We start from the raw sequence: 20,802 nt of genomic DNA on the forward strand, positions 1-20,802 counted from the left end.
TTTGTTCTGTTGTTGGTCTTCTTTCCCTTTCACTGTAGGCTCCACATCTTCCTGTTTACTTATCCATTTTCCCCACAGTAAACTCCTTCAGGGCAGAGACCACTTAAAATTGAATTCCTGTGGCCAGGACCTAGCATGGTGCCTGGCACCTAAAGCATACTCACTCACAAATAAAAACCCAAGACTAGTCATTAGCACTTAATTTTAATAACAATTAATAGTTTAGATGAAGAATAGACTAGAATAGTGTTTAAAATCAACTTCTGAAAAAAATCACATTTGTATAAGGGAAATAAAACGGGCCAGCAGAAGTCCAAAAAAAGGTGCAGCTTGGGTTATTGCACTTGGATGAAATATGCTGCTCAGGGTAGCATAATACTCAGGCCACACAAGGCCAGGAAGAGGAGACAAACAGAGGCCAGACCCTCAGGTCATCTTTATTCTGGATTCCAAAGTCTCCAGTTGCCTCAGAAATATTTAGCATTTTCAAAACAATCAAGAAGACCTCTTTACAAAAGTGACTGCGGTGTCTCCAGTGGGTATTAGTAACACCTACGCTCTTCATTCCAGACGATGGGCAAGTTTGCAAGTTCACCGTACAGCTCTACTGTACGAAATGGGAAATCTCTTACACCAAAACCACACAGCGCCCCAGGCCCCGGAGCGATGAAGGGAGTGAATGTGTACTTCACATCTATTTCAGGGAACAACACTGTGGCTACAGTATACCCTTTCAAGCACTCTTCATTTTGGTCATTTGCATTGGAACATAAGAAAAAGGGACAATGAGTATACAACGAGCATGAAAGTAATTCCTAGGCTACTAGTAGAAAATAAAATAAAATTTTAAAAAGTTCCCTGCCACGTTCACGAGGGTGGCATAAGTGTACACTATGTAAGAAAAAAGGCTGTAAACTTATAGAAAAGATAAACTCTGGCTTCTAAACAAATTACAAAATTGATTTTACCTTTCCCCTTGAGTGTTATACAGGAAAATGTAAACCAGTGGACCTAGTTACCAAAAACACGTATCCTCCTAAGCTGAGGGATGGCCTTACAGTTTGGCCTGAGCTAGTTTTATATTCAAGTTTTCTCCAAGTTTGTCCATGAACTCAAATGTATTCAAGTAGTCAGAACGTTGCACACTAATAAAGGAAGAAAAAGAAAAGAGAGATTAGTTTGTTTCTGATCTGGTAGCGGGCAGAGGGAAAATTCTAGAAGTGCTACATAGGTAGCATTTTACTTAGGTCTAGAAGAAAACTAGTATTAACGAAGTATGACTATATGGCTAATGACTGTGCTCAAGGCTCAAGGGGCTGACACAGGCTACTGGCAGCTCGGCTACATGCACCTTCACAGAACGTCCCTTGCCCTGGTCTTTGAGGACAAAACTATCACAGAGCTCCCATTCAGACTGAACTCAACCCACTTCTTATTCCTCATTCTTAAAAATAACAAAACCTATTCAGGAGTATGGCCATGCTCTCATCAACATTCCTACAAACTGTCACATGTCCTTAAAAAAGTTTTAATGCTCTTTTATCACGGTATTTCTTAAAAAAAAAAAAAAGAAAAGAAAAAAAAAAGATAGTCTGGCTAATGTAATCCTGCTGACAAGTGCCTATTCAAATAGACCACAAAGGTAGTGTACCGATAAGAACATTTCAAGCACAGTATTCTTGCCAGAAGTTTAAGATAAGAAAGATGTAGCGATTGAGTATATCCTCATCACTGAGAGGACGCATGCTTAGGACATGGGATTAATGTTAAACTTTAGTAGGGATTCTTGAGGTGAGTCATAGTGACCAGCTGTGAGGGAGAAGTCTCTGACTGGCAGTCAGTCCAACTGGGCTACATGCTACCATGTTCTCAGAAAAATCCTGGGCAATAAACGGGCCTCGAATATCTGACTGTTGGTTATAAATAATTACGGAAGGGACTAAGACCTAGTGGGCACGTAAAACTTGTGCAGTTACTCTTCTTACTCATAAATTGAAGAAAATAAAGGGGAAGAATACAATACCGTTGGAGGTCCCTCTGTTTCAAATGTCTATAATTTACTTGTTAAATTAAACAGAACCTTGTCACCCAATGATTTTCAACTAGATCAGAGGTCAGCAAACTACAGTGTGGCCCATGGACTCCATCCAGGGTACAGTTTAATTGGAACACGGCCACATCCACCAGCTTCTGTATCATCTGTGACTGTGCTCCTTCCACAGTGGCAAAGTTCAATAGCTGAGGAGTTTGAAAAGGCTGTATGTTCCATAAAGTCTGAACTGCTTATTGTCCACAATCAGTAGTATCTGTTGACCCCTGAACTAGGCTATAAATAACAAATGATTCATGTACTTCCAAAAAGCACTGCTGTTTTGAGCCCAGTAAAGGTAAGTGGTGATTTGACTATAGAGCTCAGGGCATCTTATACTTACTTGGGCAAACCTTTAATACAAGCAGCCAAGTCCTTGGTCATGAAGCCAGCCTCAATGGTCTCAACACAGACTTCTTCCAAAGCCTTTGCAAAGAAGCTGAGCTCTTTGTTGTTATCAAGCTTAGCTCTGTGGGCTAACCCTCTGGTCCAGGCAAAAATGGAAGCTGAAAGAGCAAAACCAAACCAAACCCAAAAGCCAACACTTAGATCATATCAAGAGGGATTCACAAATGTTTCAGTTGCCAGAACAATTTTTTTTTTTTTGTTTGCTTGGGTGATTGATTCCATTAGGTGCTATCCACATGGGCTATAAAGTTTTCTAAGGACTGGGAATATTTTATTGAATAGAAACTTAAAAAAAAAATCTGTCTTGCTGTCGAGCAGAGGTCTTGGGTTTTGTTAGAGCCTTACGAAAGCACATTTTCATGGTGTGCTAGTAGTACTTGAAGCTTGAGGGCATTTACTAATTTGGAATAGGTCACAATCTCCCCTCTCTTGTCTATGGTGGCCTCTCTGCCTCTTCCCAAGCTGTAATTTCTTTTTAAAGTGTTGTCCTTAGGGGCAGCCGCGGGGGCTTAGTGGTTTAGCGCCACCTTCAGTCCAGGGTGTGATCCTGGAGACCCCACGTGGGGATCGAGTCCCACGTGGCGCTCCCAGCATGGAGCCTGCTTCTCCCTCTGCCTGTGTCTCTGCCTCTCTCTCTCTGTGTGTCTCTCATGAATGAATAAATAAAATCGTAACAAAAAAAAAGTGTTGTCCTTAAAATTCGGTTAGAAGGATGGATCTGTGTGGCTTTTAGATTCTTAGCCATCTGTGGCATTTCACTGCACCAGAGGAAAAGGAAAATGCTCAGTGACAACATTCTTCTCTATAGCGTACATTCCGCTACAAAATGGAAAAGCATATATTGTGTATATCTCAAGTACATTGAAACGGCTCTTAGTAGAACATATCTGCTATTTGGTGAGGATTTTAGACACAAAGCGTTGGGCAGCCAAAGGAATATGTCTGATTTCCTTTGGAGATCTCCACTCTCTGGTTGGAAATCAGCGTAGCAATAAACACTATCTTACCAATGGGATTGGTGGACGTCTCCTGGCCTTTCTGATACATGCGGTAGTGACGTGTTACAGTCCCATGGGCAGCCTCTGCTTCTACTGTCTTGCCGTCTGGACAAACCAGAACGCTGGTCATCATGCCAAGAGAGCCGTAACCTTTAAGAGGCAGAATGTGAGGCATCAGGTACAACTGCACGAAGAACATTGGGTCTCTCAAAGATGAAAGAGGTCTCAGGAATCGAAATAAATATACGCATGTGTAGTCATCAATGATTCTGCCTCTCAGGAAGCAGGGTCCCTGCTCCGGACTTCAGGATCAAAGCCACCTCTGGAAAGGCTACGCTTCTTCCTCCGGCATATATTCACAAATATATGCACATTCATCTGATTCATAGGGTTGTTGTAAGAATTAGATGAATATACGTACATTTGTGAGTATTTGTGAAAAGAATATATATTCATCTTCCTTTGAATAGTACCTGCCACGAGTAAGAGCTCAGTATGTTACTGCTATCCATATGTGCAGCCAGATGCTGTGATGTGGGAAAATAAAAAGATTAATGACAGTTGTGTCCTGCCATCATGCTGCTCAGAATCACTGGGACTGGAAAGAAAAGGCAGGTTAAAAACAGGATGGGACGACCCAAGAACATCCCTCTTGCCCTTACTCCCTGTAACAGCCCCAACAAAACAGTCCTATTTTGTGACTCCCTATCCAGAGAATTACATTACCACTTTTTAAGTCTAGACAATTGGTTTTCCTTCTTTTACTCACTTTTTTACACATGAATTCAAAGAATATTTTTCTCTGTTTTTAGCTACCTTCCAATAGCACCTGTGGAGTTAATGCAAATTTGTCACAAACTGCTATGCTTGTCAGTTTTGGTTTTTGGTTTGAGAGTAGGTAAATAAACAATGCTTTTTAAAAAACTCATTGTTAGAAACTTCTGCATGGGATTAGTAGGCTCCTTTCATTTTTTTATATAAATTTATTTTTTATTGGTATTCAATTTGCCAACATATAGCATAACACCCAGTGCTCATCCCATCAAGTGCCCCCCTCAGTGCCTGTCACCCAGTCACCCCTACCCCCTGCCTACCTCCCCTTCCACCCCCCCTAGTTCATTTCCCAGAGTTAGGAGTCTCTCATGTTCTGTCTCCCTTTCTGATATTTCCCACTTGTTCTTTCTCCTTTCCCCTTTATTCCCTAGTAGGCTCCTTTCATATCATTGTGTTGGTCTGGGGCTTTCGTAGACTCAAATGTTTACTGGTTGGAGAAGTTCAGGACCATATCCACAGTGAGTTTGTCTATCTTTAATATTAGGACACTAGTTGGTATCACTATCAAAACTGAGGATGTAAGTGGTGTGAGTCCAAAGTAGTTCATACCCTAGGAAAGAACGGACACCAGGACAGTTCTGCTGCCTTTTGACTGCTGAGCTGCACTGAGGTCACATTTATCTACCAGCTCTGCCCAGACACAGAGCATTGGTCCCAGGTATCTTATCAGTGCACTACTGGATACTGCACTTCAGAAGTCCTATTCCAAAGTCCTTTGAACTTCCGTATCTTGACATTTACATTTGAAATATCCCTCCAGATACTCCCTTAGTTGCTATGAGGACATTTAGAAACAGTGGGACGATTTGGGTCCCCTCTAAGAAATCTGCTCACAAGGAACAGTTTCCTTTGTCCACCATGGAAGCATCCACAAGGCATCAATCACTCCTTCCTCTACTGAATGCAGCACAAAGGATCATGAGCACTTGCAGACACAGGATGGTAAAGAGAACTGTCTAACTCCCGTTTCTGACATAAACTTGGGTTGATCTACTGCTTTTCAAACTGGTAGGAGGTGCTTAACTTTTCCAAAGAGAAAAGAAAAAGTAGTACTTTCTGGGGAAAAGCAAAGAGAATTAAAGGTAACAGGAACATTTACCAAGTTTACAGAGCTGCCATGGGTAATTAAAATCAGAGGGCAGTTTGGTGCTGGAGAAATCAGCAGCGAGAGTTTCTGTTGATCTGGCCCTTACCTCAGACATAAAGTAGAATTTCTGTGAACAGCCCCGGGCTTCTTTGCTTAGGCTGAGAAGATGGAACTGGATAGCTTGTAGTGTTTACATTTCATGATTTAACAAAGGGCTGCAACCACACCCCTTCCCAAACTAGAGAGCTATTGCGGCCTGACCTTCATGTCACAGGCTGAGCTCCACCTCTTCTTGCTCCCATAGCTCCTCACCTTGGGCCACGGAGTCCGACTGCACGTCGCCATCATAGTTTTTACAGGCCCAGATGAAGCCTCCCTCGGATTTCATAGCTTGGGCCACCATGTCATCAATGAGCCTATGCTCATACCAGATGTTCTGGGCTTCGAATTGGGATTTATACTGCCTACGAAGCAAGGGAGAAAAGGGAATTAAAAAAGAAATTGTTGGGCAGCCCAGGTGGCTCTGCGGTTTAGCACCGCCTTCGGCCCAGGATGTGATCCTGGAGACCTGGGATCGAGTCCTGCATCAGGCTCCCTGCGTGGAGCCTGCTTCTCCCTCTGCCTGTGTCTCTGCTCTCTCTCTCTCTCTCTCTGTGTGTGTGTGTGTCTCATGGATAAAAAAATAAAATCTTAAAAAAAAATAAATTGCTAGGTATAGCACCTGCTTCTCCAAAGAGAGTGGGGGTGGGGCCAGAAGCGGCATTTTTTTTAGTGGAAGCAGCAGAGATTTGAGAATCTAATAGACCTAAGGTCAAATCCTGTCCACTTGCTAGCTGCTAAACCCCAATTTCCCCACTGGAGAGTGATTTCACATCCTTCACAGAGATGTAAGAATAAGGGAGAGAATAGAGTGTCCCCAGCATTATTTTTAGTTTTCAGTACACTGCTGATCAGATTCAGTACACTACTGGGTACACTCAGGATGTCCTGAGGCACAGCTTACTTTAAGACTCTAATAACGAGGGTGTCTAGGGTGACTTAGTTGGTTGAGCACCTGACTTCGGCTCAGGTCATGATCTCAGGGTCCTGGGATCGAGCCCCACCTTGGGCTCCGCATTCAGCAGGGTGTCTGCTTATCCCTACCTCCCCCGCTTGTGCTCTGTTTCTCTCTCAAATAAATAAATAAAATCTTAGAAGAAAAAAAAAAAGAATGTAATAATGGATGAAAAAGACTATTCTTCCACTCTTCCACTCTATATCTTTCAGGAAAGTAGGACAGCTCCTGGGGTTGGTATCGATGGGTAGCAGGAAGAGGAATTAAGGTGTCTTAGGAAACATACCTAAAATCCAAGCCCTGGCCTCCACACTTTCCTAAAAGGGAGTTTTGCCACCTTAAAAGTTAACACATGCTCTCATGTTGAACCTGAAGTTCTTATAGACAAGTTCAAATGATTCCACTAAAGCAGAGTTTTAAATCACAACAATGGGCTTCAAAAAGAATGGAAATGTGCCCAATTCAGAAAGTCATATGCTTGAAAAATTAGAATTTTAATTTTTTTTTTTTTTTTGAGAGAGAGAGAGAGAGAGCGCAAGCGTTAATGGTAGGGGTGTGTGTGTGTGGGGGGGGGGGATAGAGAGAATCTTAAGTAGGCTCCATTCCAGCATGGAGCTCAACATGCCCAAAGTGGGGCCCAAACTCATGACCCTGAGATCATGTCCTGAGCTGAAATCAAGAGTTGGGTACTTAACCAACTGATCCACCCAGGTACCCCTCTTTTTAATTTTTTAAAGGATTTTATTTTTAAATAATCTCTATACCTAACATGAGGCTCAAACTCAACCCTGATATCAACAGTCCCATGCTCCACCAATTCAGCTAGCCAGGAGCTCCCTGGCCAAATCAGAACTTTCTATCAGTTACAGGGCACCTTCATTCAAACATTATAAACAATTTTGGCTCTAAATAAAAATAAATGTGGGACACTTATTTGAAAACATTTTCCTTGGGATCCCTGGGTGGCGCAGCGGTTTGGCACCTGCTTTTGGCCCAGGGCGCGATCCTGGAGACCCAGGATCGAATCCCACGTCGGGCTCCTGGTGCATGGGCTTCTCCCTCTGCCTTTGTCTCTGCCTCTCTCTCTCTCTGTGTGACTATCATAAATAAATAAAAATTTTTAAAAAATTAAAAAAAAAAAGAAAACATTTTCCTTCTAAAAGCAACTCAAGATTGGTTTGTTTCACATCTGTTAAATTTTAGCTATGCCCTTAACTTTATGGGATAGTGATGGTTTTCATTCAATTTGTCCCAGAATCAAAGGGATAAGGATGCAAATAAGTCCTGGCTTATTTTAGAAAAAAGACAAAGAAAAAAAAAAAGAACTGTACTTACTTGTCATATATTTCCTGAAAGATGTCCTTAAAACGTCCATCATATTTCTTCAGAATAGTGTTTTTGGTGCTCAGATACAAAGGCCAACTCTTAGACAGAGCCATCTGGAAAGAACTGTGTGCAAAATCTTCGATCGACTTATCTTGATTGTACATCCCCATGGCCACACCACCACCCTCTGTGGGGGGGGAAACACCGATAACAGGAAAAACAAAGGTAAATGGGGTAGAGCTGTAACAAGTCCAAATTCACCCACCACCACCTAAGCACCCAAGCATGTCTAAACCTAGTTCAAAAAGTCTACCCAGGCTTCAAATGGGAATATTCCATGAGTTGTTGAGGCACGTGATTGGAAGAAAGTCAATTCTAGATAAGGACATGTAAGGACATTCTAACTTGTTTTGAAAGGGCAATAGAAGTGAGAAAAACATGGTCCTCAGGATCCAGAAGATACCAAAATACTAAAAACTACTGATCTATGAACCAGAAATACACTCGAGAAACGGTGAATCATTTTCATGCTTTCACACTTAAGATTTCACATGTGTTTTAATCTCTACGTTTGTGCTCTGTCCTTAGCCATTGAGAAAAATCTGGATTTCAAATATTGAATGAGAATTCTCATAATTTCCTGGAGGATACTGAAGGTTCATACCTCGTTGGCAGAAATAATTATGCTACATGTAATCATTAGTGTTTCACGACTCTAGGTGAACTCTGTAATTACTGAAAGATAGAACTTGAATCTTTGCCACTGCCCAGGGCCAACGTAGGCTTGAAATGTGCAAGGCCAAAACCCGCTGAACTAGATTCCATTAAAATGATACTATTTGGAGGAGGCGAAGAGTACAAAGGCTAGGTGAGCTTCGAGTTTCTGTTTGCGTGAGAGCTTTTAACAACTTCACTAGTGGAGAAAGATGGTTTTCTGTTCTTTCAACCTTTAGGTGGCATTTGCCACAAATGGACCTTTGAAGCAGCAGGATGGTAGGGAAGAAAAAGCAAAAAGCAAACATTTACTTTCACAGAATAAATACTCAGGGCAAGAAGAAAATTTCAGCAACTATATAACGCAACCTTTTTCAAATAAAAATCCTAGTAGAGCAAAGGGCAGATTACATGACAGGTGATACAGGATTAGCAATGTTTAATTTCTATAATTCATTCATAACAGATTCCTGCCAACCTTCCCTCCACGTTTCAAGAGTAGGGCAAAACTATGTACCATTTTTGTCCACATGCATTTCTAATGAAGTGGCTGGCTAGTTCCCTTTGTGTCTTTCTTTATTGCACCCCATGGGAAGGCATGGAAGCCAATTCCTTCTTTATGCTAGTTTTTGGGCCCTGTAGAAATGTTGTAGATTCCAGATTGTATTTCTGGCAGCCACATAACTAACTATTAAAAAGCAGTACTAATAGTGTCTAAATGACCTGTAAAAAATGAACAGATATAGCTCATGATGAACTTACCTTCAAAGTTATGTACCAGGTAGGTCATTTTTTCAGATCCATCACTGGGCGTGTAGGTTATCTCTACTTTACCAGGCCCGGGAACAACAAAATCAGTTGCTCTGTACTGTGTAGGGGGGAGAAATATATAAAGAGAAAAAAAACTATCCTTCCAAGAATTATAATGGGAAAAAAAAAAATCCTAGAATATAGCACTGTCAGATAGCTAAACAAACAGGGCAGTGTGCCTCTTCATTTATTTTAGAGATGGGAAAAAAAGGTCCAGAGACTTCCCAAAGTAAGTTATTCCTGGTATAGACTGAAGATCAGATTTACTGGATGCCTCTCATGTAAAGGGAGAACCAGTAAGGAGTGGAGGACACTAAGCATTTCCTTCTAGGAAGCTTATAGCCTAACAAAGACAAACTGAGAAGCCACTTCAAGTGCTTTCAAATGTCAAAGGGGGGCTAAGATAAGAAATGTAGTAGGATGACACAGGAAAAGAAATGACCGAGACCTGGAGGTCAAGGAAGACTTTCCACAGGGGGATGATAATACACTAGCTACAGCGTCGATGGAGACCAGAGAGCGAATGCCTTGTCCTCACTGCACGAGACACTAAGTGACCAGCTTGAATGATCTCATCTCATTTGACTCTTACATCAATCCTACAATGGAAGAACTGTGATAGAGTGGAAAGAACACATCTAGGGTCAAAAGACTTGGGATCCGGTCCTTAGACCTTTAGGGTTCAGTCTCTTCACCATTATTATCACTACTAACTCCAGCCCAGGATTTGTCCAAAAGCAGCAGTGACTGTGGAAGCAGCTGGGACAGGCTGGTGCCCCTCAGGGAAAGAACTGCACGAGGACAGCCGTCTTGCTCATGGGAGTGAGCTATGCTGGGGGCATGCACATGAGGCATCCGTAATGTTTAAGTGCACTGTACCCTCTTCAATGACCTAACTTAGAATATTTTCACAATCAGGTACCAATACGTGCTGGCCATGCCTATCTATTTATGTTTGTATAGAGTAATACTGATGACAGCCAGGAAAAGAGCCCTCAGGTAACTGTGAAGATTAAATATCCTTTCTACACAGCACATTTGTGTCATATAAAGTCACTGTGGGTGGTAACTCATTCCCATTTCTCAAGAGGAAGACGTGAGGCACCAAAGCATCACAGATGCTTTGCAGAGGTTTATGCACATTTCAATGATTCAGGCTGAATCAACCTGAGGTTGGGAATTTTCAATCTGGATTTAGAGAATGACCATTCTTCCAAGTGACCGATGCCAAAATAATTCAAAGAAAGGGGGGTGGGTGGGTGCAGGATGAAAAAGACAGCATGAACTCCTAAGAACTGAAGAGTGGTCTTCCCCAAAGAACTGGCCACCTGTGGATATCGGAGTTAATTCTGTTGTGATCGGCATGTACTTTGTACGGCTGCAATCTTTAAAATTTCCTGAGACTTGTTTTATGTCCCAGCATATGGTCAACCTGGAGATTGTTTTGTACGCACTTGAAAAAAATCTGTGTAGCTGTCGGGTGGAGTGGATTCTATGAGATCAGTTAGGTCAAGGTGGCTGATAGAGTTGTTGAAATCTTCTATACACTTAACTTTCTCTAAGTGTTTTAATCAATTTTTTGAGAGGTTACTAAAATTCCCAATTATTATTAAAAAAAAAAAAAAAAAAAGAATGGTCTTTCCAGGGGGCACTTGGGTGACTGAGTTGGTTGGGCATCTGCCTTCAGCTTGGGTCATGATCCCAGGATCATGGGATCGAGCCCTGCATCGGGGAGTCTGCTTCTCTCTCTCCCTCTGCACTCCCCCTGCTTGTGCTCTCTATCAAATAAATAAATAAGATCTTAAAAAAAAAATGTTCTTCCTGGGATTAGTGAGTTTGTAGTGCTTCTGTCCACATTCTTACTCCTGGGCCTCTGGAAGGTTTGGCCAGGATGAAGGGATAGTTTGAACCACAGAGTAGAACAAAGTGAATGATCCTCAAGGACTGACCCAGTGACCCCTCCCCAGGAACAGAGTGGTCTGCTTTGGCCACACTGTTTTTGAGGACAGCTACATCAAAGCCTCTGGATTTCAACATTAGAGATTCTTGTTTCTAAGGCTCTTTCAAGACCTAAGCTGCTTTTTATGAAAGTCTGAAACCTCCGTTTCAATACGGATTTTGTTTAGTTGGCAGTTTTTCTGTTTAATTTGGCAATAAGCTTACTGGTACAAAAGTACAGAAACTTTTTTTTTTTCCAAGTAGGAAAGGAATATTTAAAAGAGAATACTTTCACAACTACTAAATCAGTTTTTCCTTTTATGCATAAAGTGATCACATTCAATATAATCTTTGATGGTTCTCAACCCTACCTACACACTGGAATCACTTGGGAGCTTTAAAATGTCTGAACATTTAAGGAGAAGTAGGCTCCTCAAGGGAAGCTGGATGTGCTACTTGATCCCAGGACTCTAGGACCACACCCTAAGCCAAAGACAGACACTCAACCGCTGAGCCACCCAGGTGTCCCTAGTTTAATTAAAAAAAAAGGGCGGGGGGGGGGGGGGGGGAGGGATGCCTGGTGGCTCAGTCAGTTAAGTGTCTGACTCTTGATCTCAGCTCAGGTCTGGATCTCAGGGTCATGAGTTCAAGCCCCACATTGGGCTCCATGACCAGCGTGGAGCCCACTTAAAAAAATAAAAAAAAAATATCTGAAAAAAATAATTTGTGTTGAGACAGGTACCTCTATGTATATTTATTCCTACCTAAATATACAAATAGACACATAAACATTTCTCGATTTTGCACCTCACTTAAAGGGAGTAGTCACCAAAAGAATAAAACATACAGATCAGAACTTCTGGGCAACCAAGGACATGAAAAAAGAATATGGAAAATCAAATGATGCCAACACGACTTACTTGATCCCCATAAGCATGACGACCTATGATGATGGGTTTTACCCATCCGCTCACAAGCCGGGGGATGTTTTTGCAGATAATAGCTTCCCTGAAGACAGTGCCACCCAGAATATTTCGGATGGTGCCATTTGGTGATTTCCACATTTGTTTCAACTTGAACTCCTCAACCCTCTTTTCATCGGGGGTGATGGTAGCACACTTGACACCAACGTTGTACTTCTTTATAGCTTCTGCAGCATCCTTGGTGACCTGGTCATTGGTTGCATCGCGATTCTCTATGCCTAAATCATAGCTGGGAGGAAAAGGTCATTAAGTGTTAACTCTCCAGACAAACTAATGAGTGACCAAGGCTGTCACCAGTCTCTGCATGGTGATGGCGCACAACGCCTACCCCGAAGAAAGGAAAGGCTCAAAACATACCTAAATCTGCCAACTTTTAGGATCAGAGCATCTCAGACACAGAAGATGGCTGCCAACCAAAAGAGGACTAGGAGAGGCTAGATTGTGGGCCGCACCCATCTCGGGTGTGGGAAGCTGTCTAGAAGGAAACTGAATGGAAATCATTGTGCTCTGCCCCTTTGTGTGCTCTTCACCATAAAGATGCAATAATAGCTCGAGCAACCGTTTTTGCAGACTTCCTTCCATAAAATTACCATAAAAGCGTAAGCCTAAGTACCTTATTTTCCCTTAGTAAATACTGTGCTTTAAAAATAAAGAAGGTTTAAAGGATTGTTTGTATTCTGGCATTAAAGTGGTAGGAGCTATAAATGCAAGTCAGTGCTCAAAATGCTACTGACTTCATTAGTCAGAAGATGAACTTTTCCCTAATTCTTAGGCAAGTCTCTTTGTTTTGGAAATCAGCCTGCAGTGTATTGGGTGAGTAATGGAATCCAGTGACAGAGTTAGAGTAATATACACCAATGCCCACACTGCAGGTTATTCAGAACTGGAAGGAAAGAGGGTTGATTGGCCACGGAGCATAGAAAATGACTAAAGCTTTATCTCAAGTATCTCTGTTGGAAAACAGGAGAGACCAAATAGTAATTAACAATTCATTTTGTCCTCCAAGACTTTTAAAAATGTTTTTGATTTTCAGGTTTCAAAACTTGCTAACCCACAAAGTGCCTAGAATTCTCTTTTCAGTTCCTTTTAGTTTTTGCATTTTCCTTGCCTTCGCTATCCTAACTCATGATGCCGATGCAAAGGTAGCAATCTTAATGTATTTCCAAATAAAAATTATTCCAAGCTGCTTTGACCTTAGATAATTCACAGACATCTAACGAATCCACTGACTCTCTTATCTTCTGGCACAGGAAATGCTGAATATTACAAATGTCTAATCCTAACTCAAACAAGGACTGTGGTCAGCACTTTCCATGTTTGTAGGAATCATTTCTTCTCAGAAGCTACCAGTAATTAGTGGAATGTTTGCTTCTCTTCTTAATGTTTCTAACAGAAGAGAATGAATAAGTGGCCTGGGCTACTATCTAGCCCGCGGAAAACAAAACAAACACATCACTCTCCACCCTTCCCCTCAGAAAGAACCAGTCATGTAATAATAATAATAATAATAATAATAATAATAATAACAATAATAATAGCCATTTTGGAACAACTTAAAACTTGTCTGAGCCTCCAAAAATGTTTTACTCTGTAGCTAGCGATGCTTTTCCTTCTAGGCATAATGACTGTCCTTTAAAACTCCTTATACCTGGGATCCCTGGGTGGCGCAGCGGTTTGGCGCCTGCCTTTGGCCCGGGGCGCGATCCTGGAGACCCGGGATCGAATCCCACGTCAGGCTCCTGGTGCATGGAGCCTGCTTCTCCCTCTGCCTGTGTCTCTGCCTCTCTCTCTCTCTCTCTCTGTGACTATCATAAATAATAAATAAAAATTAAAAAAAAAAAAAAAAAACTCCTTATACCTCAAAGGCTAACGAGGAAAAATTCTGTCTCTACCAAGTGCAGGTGTACAAAGAGCACGAGCAAGTTTAGGAAAATCACAGGGAACAAAGGAGGTGATCTCACAGAGACTTCTGTATCTAACTCCAAACACTTTAAAGACAGAGCAAAGGCTCAAATCCTTAGAACACCAAAGGTGTCAGGGATTGTCAATGGAAAACTGGGGGTTGTGTAAGATAATTTCAAGGGTTCTTTCTGTGCTCTAGTTATGTGAGAAGGGCAAAAGGTTGGGAATGAACAGGGCGGGCGGAGGGGGGACAAGGTCCACTGACTAGTGAAGTAGAATGACATAAGAGAGGTGGGTAGAAAGGATATAACTGTGGTAACTACATTTACTCTACTATTCAACAGAGACTGCACCTCTATGACTTTCCCTTCCACAAATAATTCCTTGCACTGCTCTGAACCACCGAGTTATAAAAAGAAAACGGTCACAGGAAATAGAGGCTTAGAAAGAGCAGAGAATCATGTGGTTCCCAACACAATTCTTTTCTTTGGAACAACAGTAAGTCCAGTCTTTCTAGCAGTGTGTTAAAATTAAAATAGGAAGTTTGGGGCACCTGAGTGGTTCAGTCCATTAAACATCTGACTTTTGGTTTTGGCTCAGGTTCTGATCTCAGAGATCATGAGATCAAGCACCGCATCAGGCTCTGTGCTCAGCGGGGAGTCTGCTTGAGACTCTCTCTGCCCCTCCCACCTGCGTTCTCTCTTTAAAATAAATAAATCCTTAAAAAAATGAATAAGCGGGACACTTGGGTGGCTCAGTGGTTGAGCATCTGCCTTTGGCTCAGGGCGTGATCCTGGAGTCCCAGGGTCGAGTCCCACATCAGGCTCCCTGCATGGAGCCTGGCTTCTCCCTCTGCCTATGTCTCTGCCTCTCTCTCGGGGTCTGTCATGAATAAATAAATAAAATCTTTAAAAATAAATAAGTAAACAAATAAGAAAATAAAGTTAAATAAGAAGGTTCATGTACTTATCTTTAGGCATCCCTCCCTCAGAAACTTTATTCATAAGATACAGCGATAGCTGTGCAAACAGCAAGTTATACCCTGAAATCACTTCGATTAGGCTTTCTGACTTTACACTTTGGAAGACTAAATCATTTACCTGTGCAGGTCCAGTTCCACATAGGGAAAAATGAGTTTTTCTTTAATCAACTCCCAAATGATTCGTGTCATTTCATCTCCTTGCATCTCCACCACAGAACCACCACGGATTTTTTGTGACATCTTGACTTCAAGAAACCTTTAATAAGAACAAAAGGTAAGACACAGGTCTTCTCATTTATTTCATTACTGTGTAAAAACAAAATACAAACAATTTGGTGACTACTAAATACTCCCTTCACCATAGCACTATTGCATAAAAAGCTAGTGACGATATATTTACTATTAGAATTGAGCACGTTCTCTGTGTAAAGCGTGTGTGGCTTTTGAGGCTGCTCTCACAACCCTGTATGATGGAAATTATTTTCCCATTTTACTTTGACAGAAGGAAAATAGCTTTCCCAAGGCCGGCTCCCTAGATAGTGGGGGGAACCTGACCCTGTAACATGTTCTTAATAATGATATAACATCATTATTCTGACTGTTGGTTCATCTTACACAAAGAGAGGATTTCTGCAATGTCATGTTTATTTGAACCCTTCTATCCAGCCCCTCATTTTACAGTATCCTCAAGATCAGCAGAAATGATGGGTGCTAGTATTTCTCCTTTTTTAAGAGGCTGTTTTGGTTGAAAATAAAGAACACCAAAGCTATGCTTGGGCAATTCAACAAGTTCCTATACACCATGTTTAAAGAAACATGAAGTCTAAAAGCAAAAGATAAAGAATTTCTCATGGGATTATGTTTTCTTAGAGACAATAATGGATATTGGAGATATCAAAAGTGATTTTTAATTTAGAAAACTCTCTATATAGAAGGGCTACTACTGCCCAAGAGCCAAGCATGTCCCTGTCCGATTCCTCAGTATCCCAATGCCTGGACTGTTCTTGGGCAGAGGTAAGCTGCCAGTAGGTGGGACAAAGAAATGGAATTATTTCAGGAAGGCATGAATTCCTGGGATATGAGAGTAGCAAACACAAATTAATCTGATTTCCAGGGGGGGGGGTGCACCCTCTGGAAGAAGCAAAACTATGAGGTTTCAGGGAAGACCACATCCCATGTGTGTTCCCTGAGGAGTAGAAGAGGCCCTGGGCCCAAAGGAGGGCTCCCTTCATGATGCTGTAATGGAAATGTTTTCCCTGGGAGAACATAAAACTACAAATTGCTTTTATTCCCTTAATTATGGCTGAGGACTGGAAAAGTCTGGAGAATGGACTCAAAACAATTCTTAGGTAAGAGGCCTATAAACAGTATCACTTGACAAGCTGAGCTACAGAAATTTGATCTTTAAATAACAAAAATGTACTGGGGGGCACCTGGCCAGCTTAGTAGGTAGAAAGTGTGACTCTTGATCTTGGGGTCGTGAGTTCAAGCTCCACGCTGGGTATAGAGATTACTCAGAAAAAAATATTTTAAAAAATAACCAAAATGCACTCATTAGAAGACTGTGAACCTCAGTTCCTTGTGACCAGGCAGGACATATTCCTAATCCTCAGGCTCATTTTCACTTCCCAAATTTGTAATTATAGAATCCTGCTTATTACTGTTTAGGAGGTTCCCTATAAACCATTACTGGGGAACTATCTGGAATTCAACTACTCTAGTTGAAGTGAACAAACTGGTGTGGAGGAGTTAATTATTTCTGATGTATAATTTCAAGTATAATTTATAGCAGAGCTTTAAGTATATGATTCAGTCATGCTGAGACCCACTGTTACTTCTGTCCTTGTATTTAAAACAAAACACAAAAAGAGGTAGCAAACTGATCTTGGTTTTGATATAACATTTCCACGGCTGCATTCCTACAACATATTATACAAGAGTTATGACTTGGCTATTTTTCCTTGATGGCAAATACAATTGATGGGTCATAAGGCATCGTTGAATATGTCCTGCCTCCACTAATGAGTACATTTTTGTTCTTTTTTTTTTAATTTATTTTTTTAAGTAATCTCTATACCCAAAGTGGGGCTCAAACTCACAACCCCGAGATCAAGAGTCCTCCCTCCCCCAGTACATTTTTGTTAAAGACCAAATTACTTCAGTTCAACTTGTCAAGGGAAACTGTTTATACCTAATAATAGCATTTTTAAACTTAATTTCCTTCTCAGTTGAGGCAAACGTTTTCTGCAGTAATTTTTCTATATCTCATAATGCACGACTGAAACATTTCAGGACTTCCTCACATTATCCATTAAAACTTTAGCACCTTTTAGCTAAAAAAAGTAGTTTTTTTTTTTTTCTTTTTTTGTAGACTCTTGCTTACCACAACATAGGGCATTATTTTTTTTTTTTAGATTTAAATTCCACAGGGGAGGCTTCAGGCTCCCCCCTGGAGATTCACTCCTCTAAGCCTTGCTCCTCAGGTTCTCCCTCTCCACCCAAACTCCAACTTCAGAAGGACTTTTCCAACAAGGCATCTCATTTAGTCTGAAAGCAGCTGAATTCCAATCTCCTGACACACTTGTGTCATTCCAGAAAATAAACCTGGACTAATACAGAGTCGTTTAAGAAGGAAGAGTTGCTCTACCTTCTTAATTTTCTTTTCATCAACCCTCCAAGTTTTAGCCACATTTTTATTTCTTTTTAAGCGGAGTTCATGAACTGCAATAATTTCTAGGCTAAAAACAGTCTCTTGTAGGGAAAGAGCTATGTTGAGAGAAACAAGGAAGCAGTTGCAATTTATTGTTGTAAATATCCCTGACTCATTCCCTCGCAGCGCCTCCGCCTGCCTCAAGACCTCCGAGGCCCATTACGTGCAGAACTGCCGCATCAAAAAAAAAAAAAGTTCAGAACGGGGAGACAGGGCTAATTCTCACCTTTACAACTTCTAATCGCCCCAGCTCCTTTCAGCCTTTGCAGACTCAGTTGAGTGCAGTTTACTTCCTAAAACAAAACAAAACAAAGCAAAAAAGGAGAATAGAAAGACAATGTTTGAAACATGCTTGTCAGGATTTAGCTCTTAATGCCGGCCAGACGGCCGGGTTTATCTGGTTTAAAGTTCAGCGCTGAGCGCACCCAGAGGACCGAAGGGCAGTTTTAGGGGCGCAGGGTCCTTCGAAATCAAGGTGAAAGGAGCACAGGTTTCTCGGCCTCGCACCCACGCGAGGGTGCGTCAGTGGGCGCGTCCCGGGGTCTCGTCCGTTGGCTGGTCTCGGGGTTTGCACGCCCTTAGCTGCCGCGGTGAGCAGCGGGCTCTGGGCCTGCACGTCCTTGCAGCCGTTGTGCAAGAGGGCTGCTGCACGCGCAGCGGGCTCCGCTAGCTTCTCCAGGCCCCCACGCCCGCCCGCCCCTTCGCCCAGCGGCGCCAGAACCTTTCCCCTGGGGGCCTGGAGCCCCGCGGGGGGGAGGCTCGCCCAGAACCGAGGATCCAGGCGGGGGCGGTGTCTCCTCCACCCCCTCCCGCCCCCTCCACGCCCCCAAGAGGACGCCTCCACCCGCCGCGCCGCCGCTTCCAGCCACCTGAGCTCGCTGCACACGCCCAAGTCCATGGCTTCCCCTTTCTTTGCACCCAACTCCCCACTGCCGCACGTTTCCCCCCGCTAAACCCAACACTTAGTCTTCCACGCTTCCTTGCATCCTCCCGCCACTCGATTTTCCTTTCTGCAGGCAGACCTGGGTTTCTGCAGCAGCAACTTTCCGCCGCCCGATCGCACCCTTCGGTGCCCTGGGGTGGGCCTGGTCCACATCCAGGCATCTAGCACCCTCTTCCTCCCCCCGTCTCTTCCCCAAGCCCAACCTGGATCCCCCCCCCTTCCTTTCGAGCAGGGCCTGCTGCTAAATTCCGCCCTTCCTACTCAAGATATGAGCTTTCTCCCTTTTTCCCTCCATTCCAGCCGCGGGCGGGCTCGGAGCCTCGCGGCAAAAGCCGGGGGCTGGGGGCTGCCCCTCGAAGCCTGCGGTTACCTGCCGGGGAAGGTGGGCGGCCGGGGGGCTGGGAGCGCCACCGCCAGCCACACGCTGAAGCTCACAGGCGTCTACGCTGGCGATCCCAGCTGGGCACCAGCTGTTTCGGCTGCTGACACCGCCTCCGCACCAGCCCCGGAGCCTGCCGGCAGGGCGGGGCTCTGGCACCGCCACGCTTTTGTCCCCTCCCAGGCCCGCCCCCTCAGCCCACCTCCCGGAGCCCCGCCCCCTCCACGCGGCCAATCGCCGCGCGCCGCCCGCACGGGTGGGCGGGGCCAAGGGCGGGGCCCGAGCCTGGGGGCCGAATCCGCGGCCCCTTCGCGTCCGCTCTCGCTGTAGGGTGGGGGGTGGGGCTGCAGCGCCCCCTGGACTCGGCCGCCGCTCCCTGCAGTGGAGGCACGGGAATGCCACCTGCGGACCCGGGACCCGGGGCCCGGGGCAAGCAGGCGTGCCAAGGCAAGTCTTCAGGACTTCTGTACCTGTGATTCTAATTACTACTAAGTACATACTGTAAAGAAACCCAATTGCCATTTGCATTAGAAGATAAAGACAAGAGATTATTGTCTGGATTCCGGTGAAGCCGGAACAAGGATGTGAAGCCTTAAGAAAACAATGGAATAAAAAAAAATAAATTCCGTCCCCTGCAGGGAAATTATTTTTTGTGCATTCCTTACTCTTGAAAACATGGAGGAGGGGTATTTTATTTTGGGGGGAGAAGGCTATGTTAGGCAGTGATTTGTAGCGAGTGTAATGCTTGTGTATTGCTGTCCAGGATTCAAAGTTCCAAATTTATTTTTAAAATTTTCCTCTAGCGTCGGAATATTACCAATTACTCTTGGAAGATAAACCGCTAGGACCGGCATTGCATAAGGTGCATTTTGGACACTAGAGGGCGCGAGTATGTTTCCCAAGAGAAAAGTAAGAAAATACATAGCATCGCACTTGTTGATTTTTTTATTTGTAATTTTAATTTTATTTTTAAAAAGATTTTATTTATTTATTCATGAGAGACACACAGAGAGAGGCAGAGACACAAGCAGGCTCCATGCAGGGAGCCCGACGTGGGACTCGATCCCAGAACTCCAGGATCCCTGGCCTCCGCTGAAGGCTGCACTAAACAGATAGGCCAACGGGGCTGCCTGATTTTTTTTTTTTTTTAAGATTTTGTTTTTAAGTAATCTATACACCCAAGGTGGGGCTCAAACTCACTGCCCTGAGATCAAGAGTTGTATGCTCTACTACTGAGCCAGCCAGGTGCCCAGCACTTGATTTTTTTTTTTTAGGTGGATTAATGGAAAGTAGCAGTCACCTCCACTTATTCCTGTGGAAATGATTATAGAGATGTGTAAGCTTGTATTTCATCTAGAATCTGAGACCCAAAGTCATCTAAGATTGTAAGATTGTAAATTTACTCCATTTCATGTCAGATTCACATTATCACCCTTTGCCTACTACAAAAGTATGATCATCTTAGTTTCAGAAAAGATTTAGGACAGCCTGGAGGGTACATACAATATAGCATAAAACATTGAGCATATGTGAGTAAAAGAGAGAATAAATATAGGAAATTATACAGAACCCAGGTGAATTTAATCACAAAATGGATTCCATCAAATCCTAAACACTGCTGGAGATGGGCTGCAAATTTGGCTCT

General features: G+C 43.1%; 1 protein-coding gene across 2 annotated transcripts; it reads right to left on the reverse strand.

The window, feature by feature from the left end:
• Nucleotides 1-185: 185 nt before the first annotated feature.
• IDH1 (isocitrate dehydrogenase (NADP(+)) 1) lies at nucleotides 186-19,294 on the reverse strand. Of its 2 annotated transcripts, none has more exons than XM_055345292.1 (10): nucleotides 19,149-19,294; nucleotides 18,062-18,128; nucleotides 15,244-15,381; nucleotides 12,179-12,470; nucleotides 9,273-9,378; nucleotides 7,806-7,983; nucleotides 5,729-5,880; nucleotides 3,505-3,645; nucleotides 2,433-2,595; nucleotides 186-1,145 (listed from the first exon to the last, which is right to left on the reverse strand). In XM_055345292.1, the coding sequence occupies exons 3-10, from the start codon at nucleotides 15,363-15,365 to the stop codon at nucleotides 1,055-1,057; spliced, it is 1,245 nt and encodes a 414-aa protein (XP_055201267.1). In that variant the 5' UTR covers nucleotides 15,366-15,381; nucleotides 18,062-18,128; nucleotides 19,149-19,294; the 3' UTR covers nucleotides 186-1,054. The 2 variants fall into 2 exon arrangements, with proteins under 2 accessions (XP_055201267.1, XP_055201268.1); XM_055345293.1 differs by lacking the exon at nucleotides 19,149-19,294 and adding an exon at nucleotides 18,261-18,490.
• Between the last annotated feature and the right edge of the window lie 1,508 nt (nucleotides 19,295-20,802).

The sequence above is a fragment of the Nyctereutes procyonoides genome, unplaced genomic scaffold (genome assembly GCF_905146905.1).
Source record: "Nyctereutes procyonoides isolate TBG_1078 unplaced genomic scaffold, NYPRO_anot_genome, whole genome shotgun sequence".
Classification (NCBI taxonomy): domain Eukaryota; kingdom Metazoa; phylum Chordata; class Mammalia; order Carnivora; family Canidae; genus Nyctereutes; species Nyctereutes procyonoides.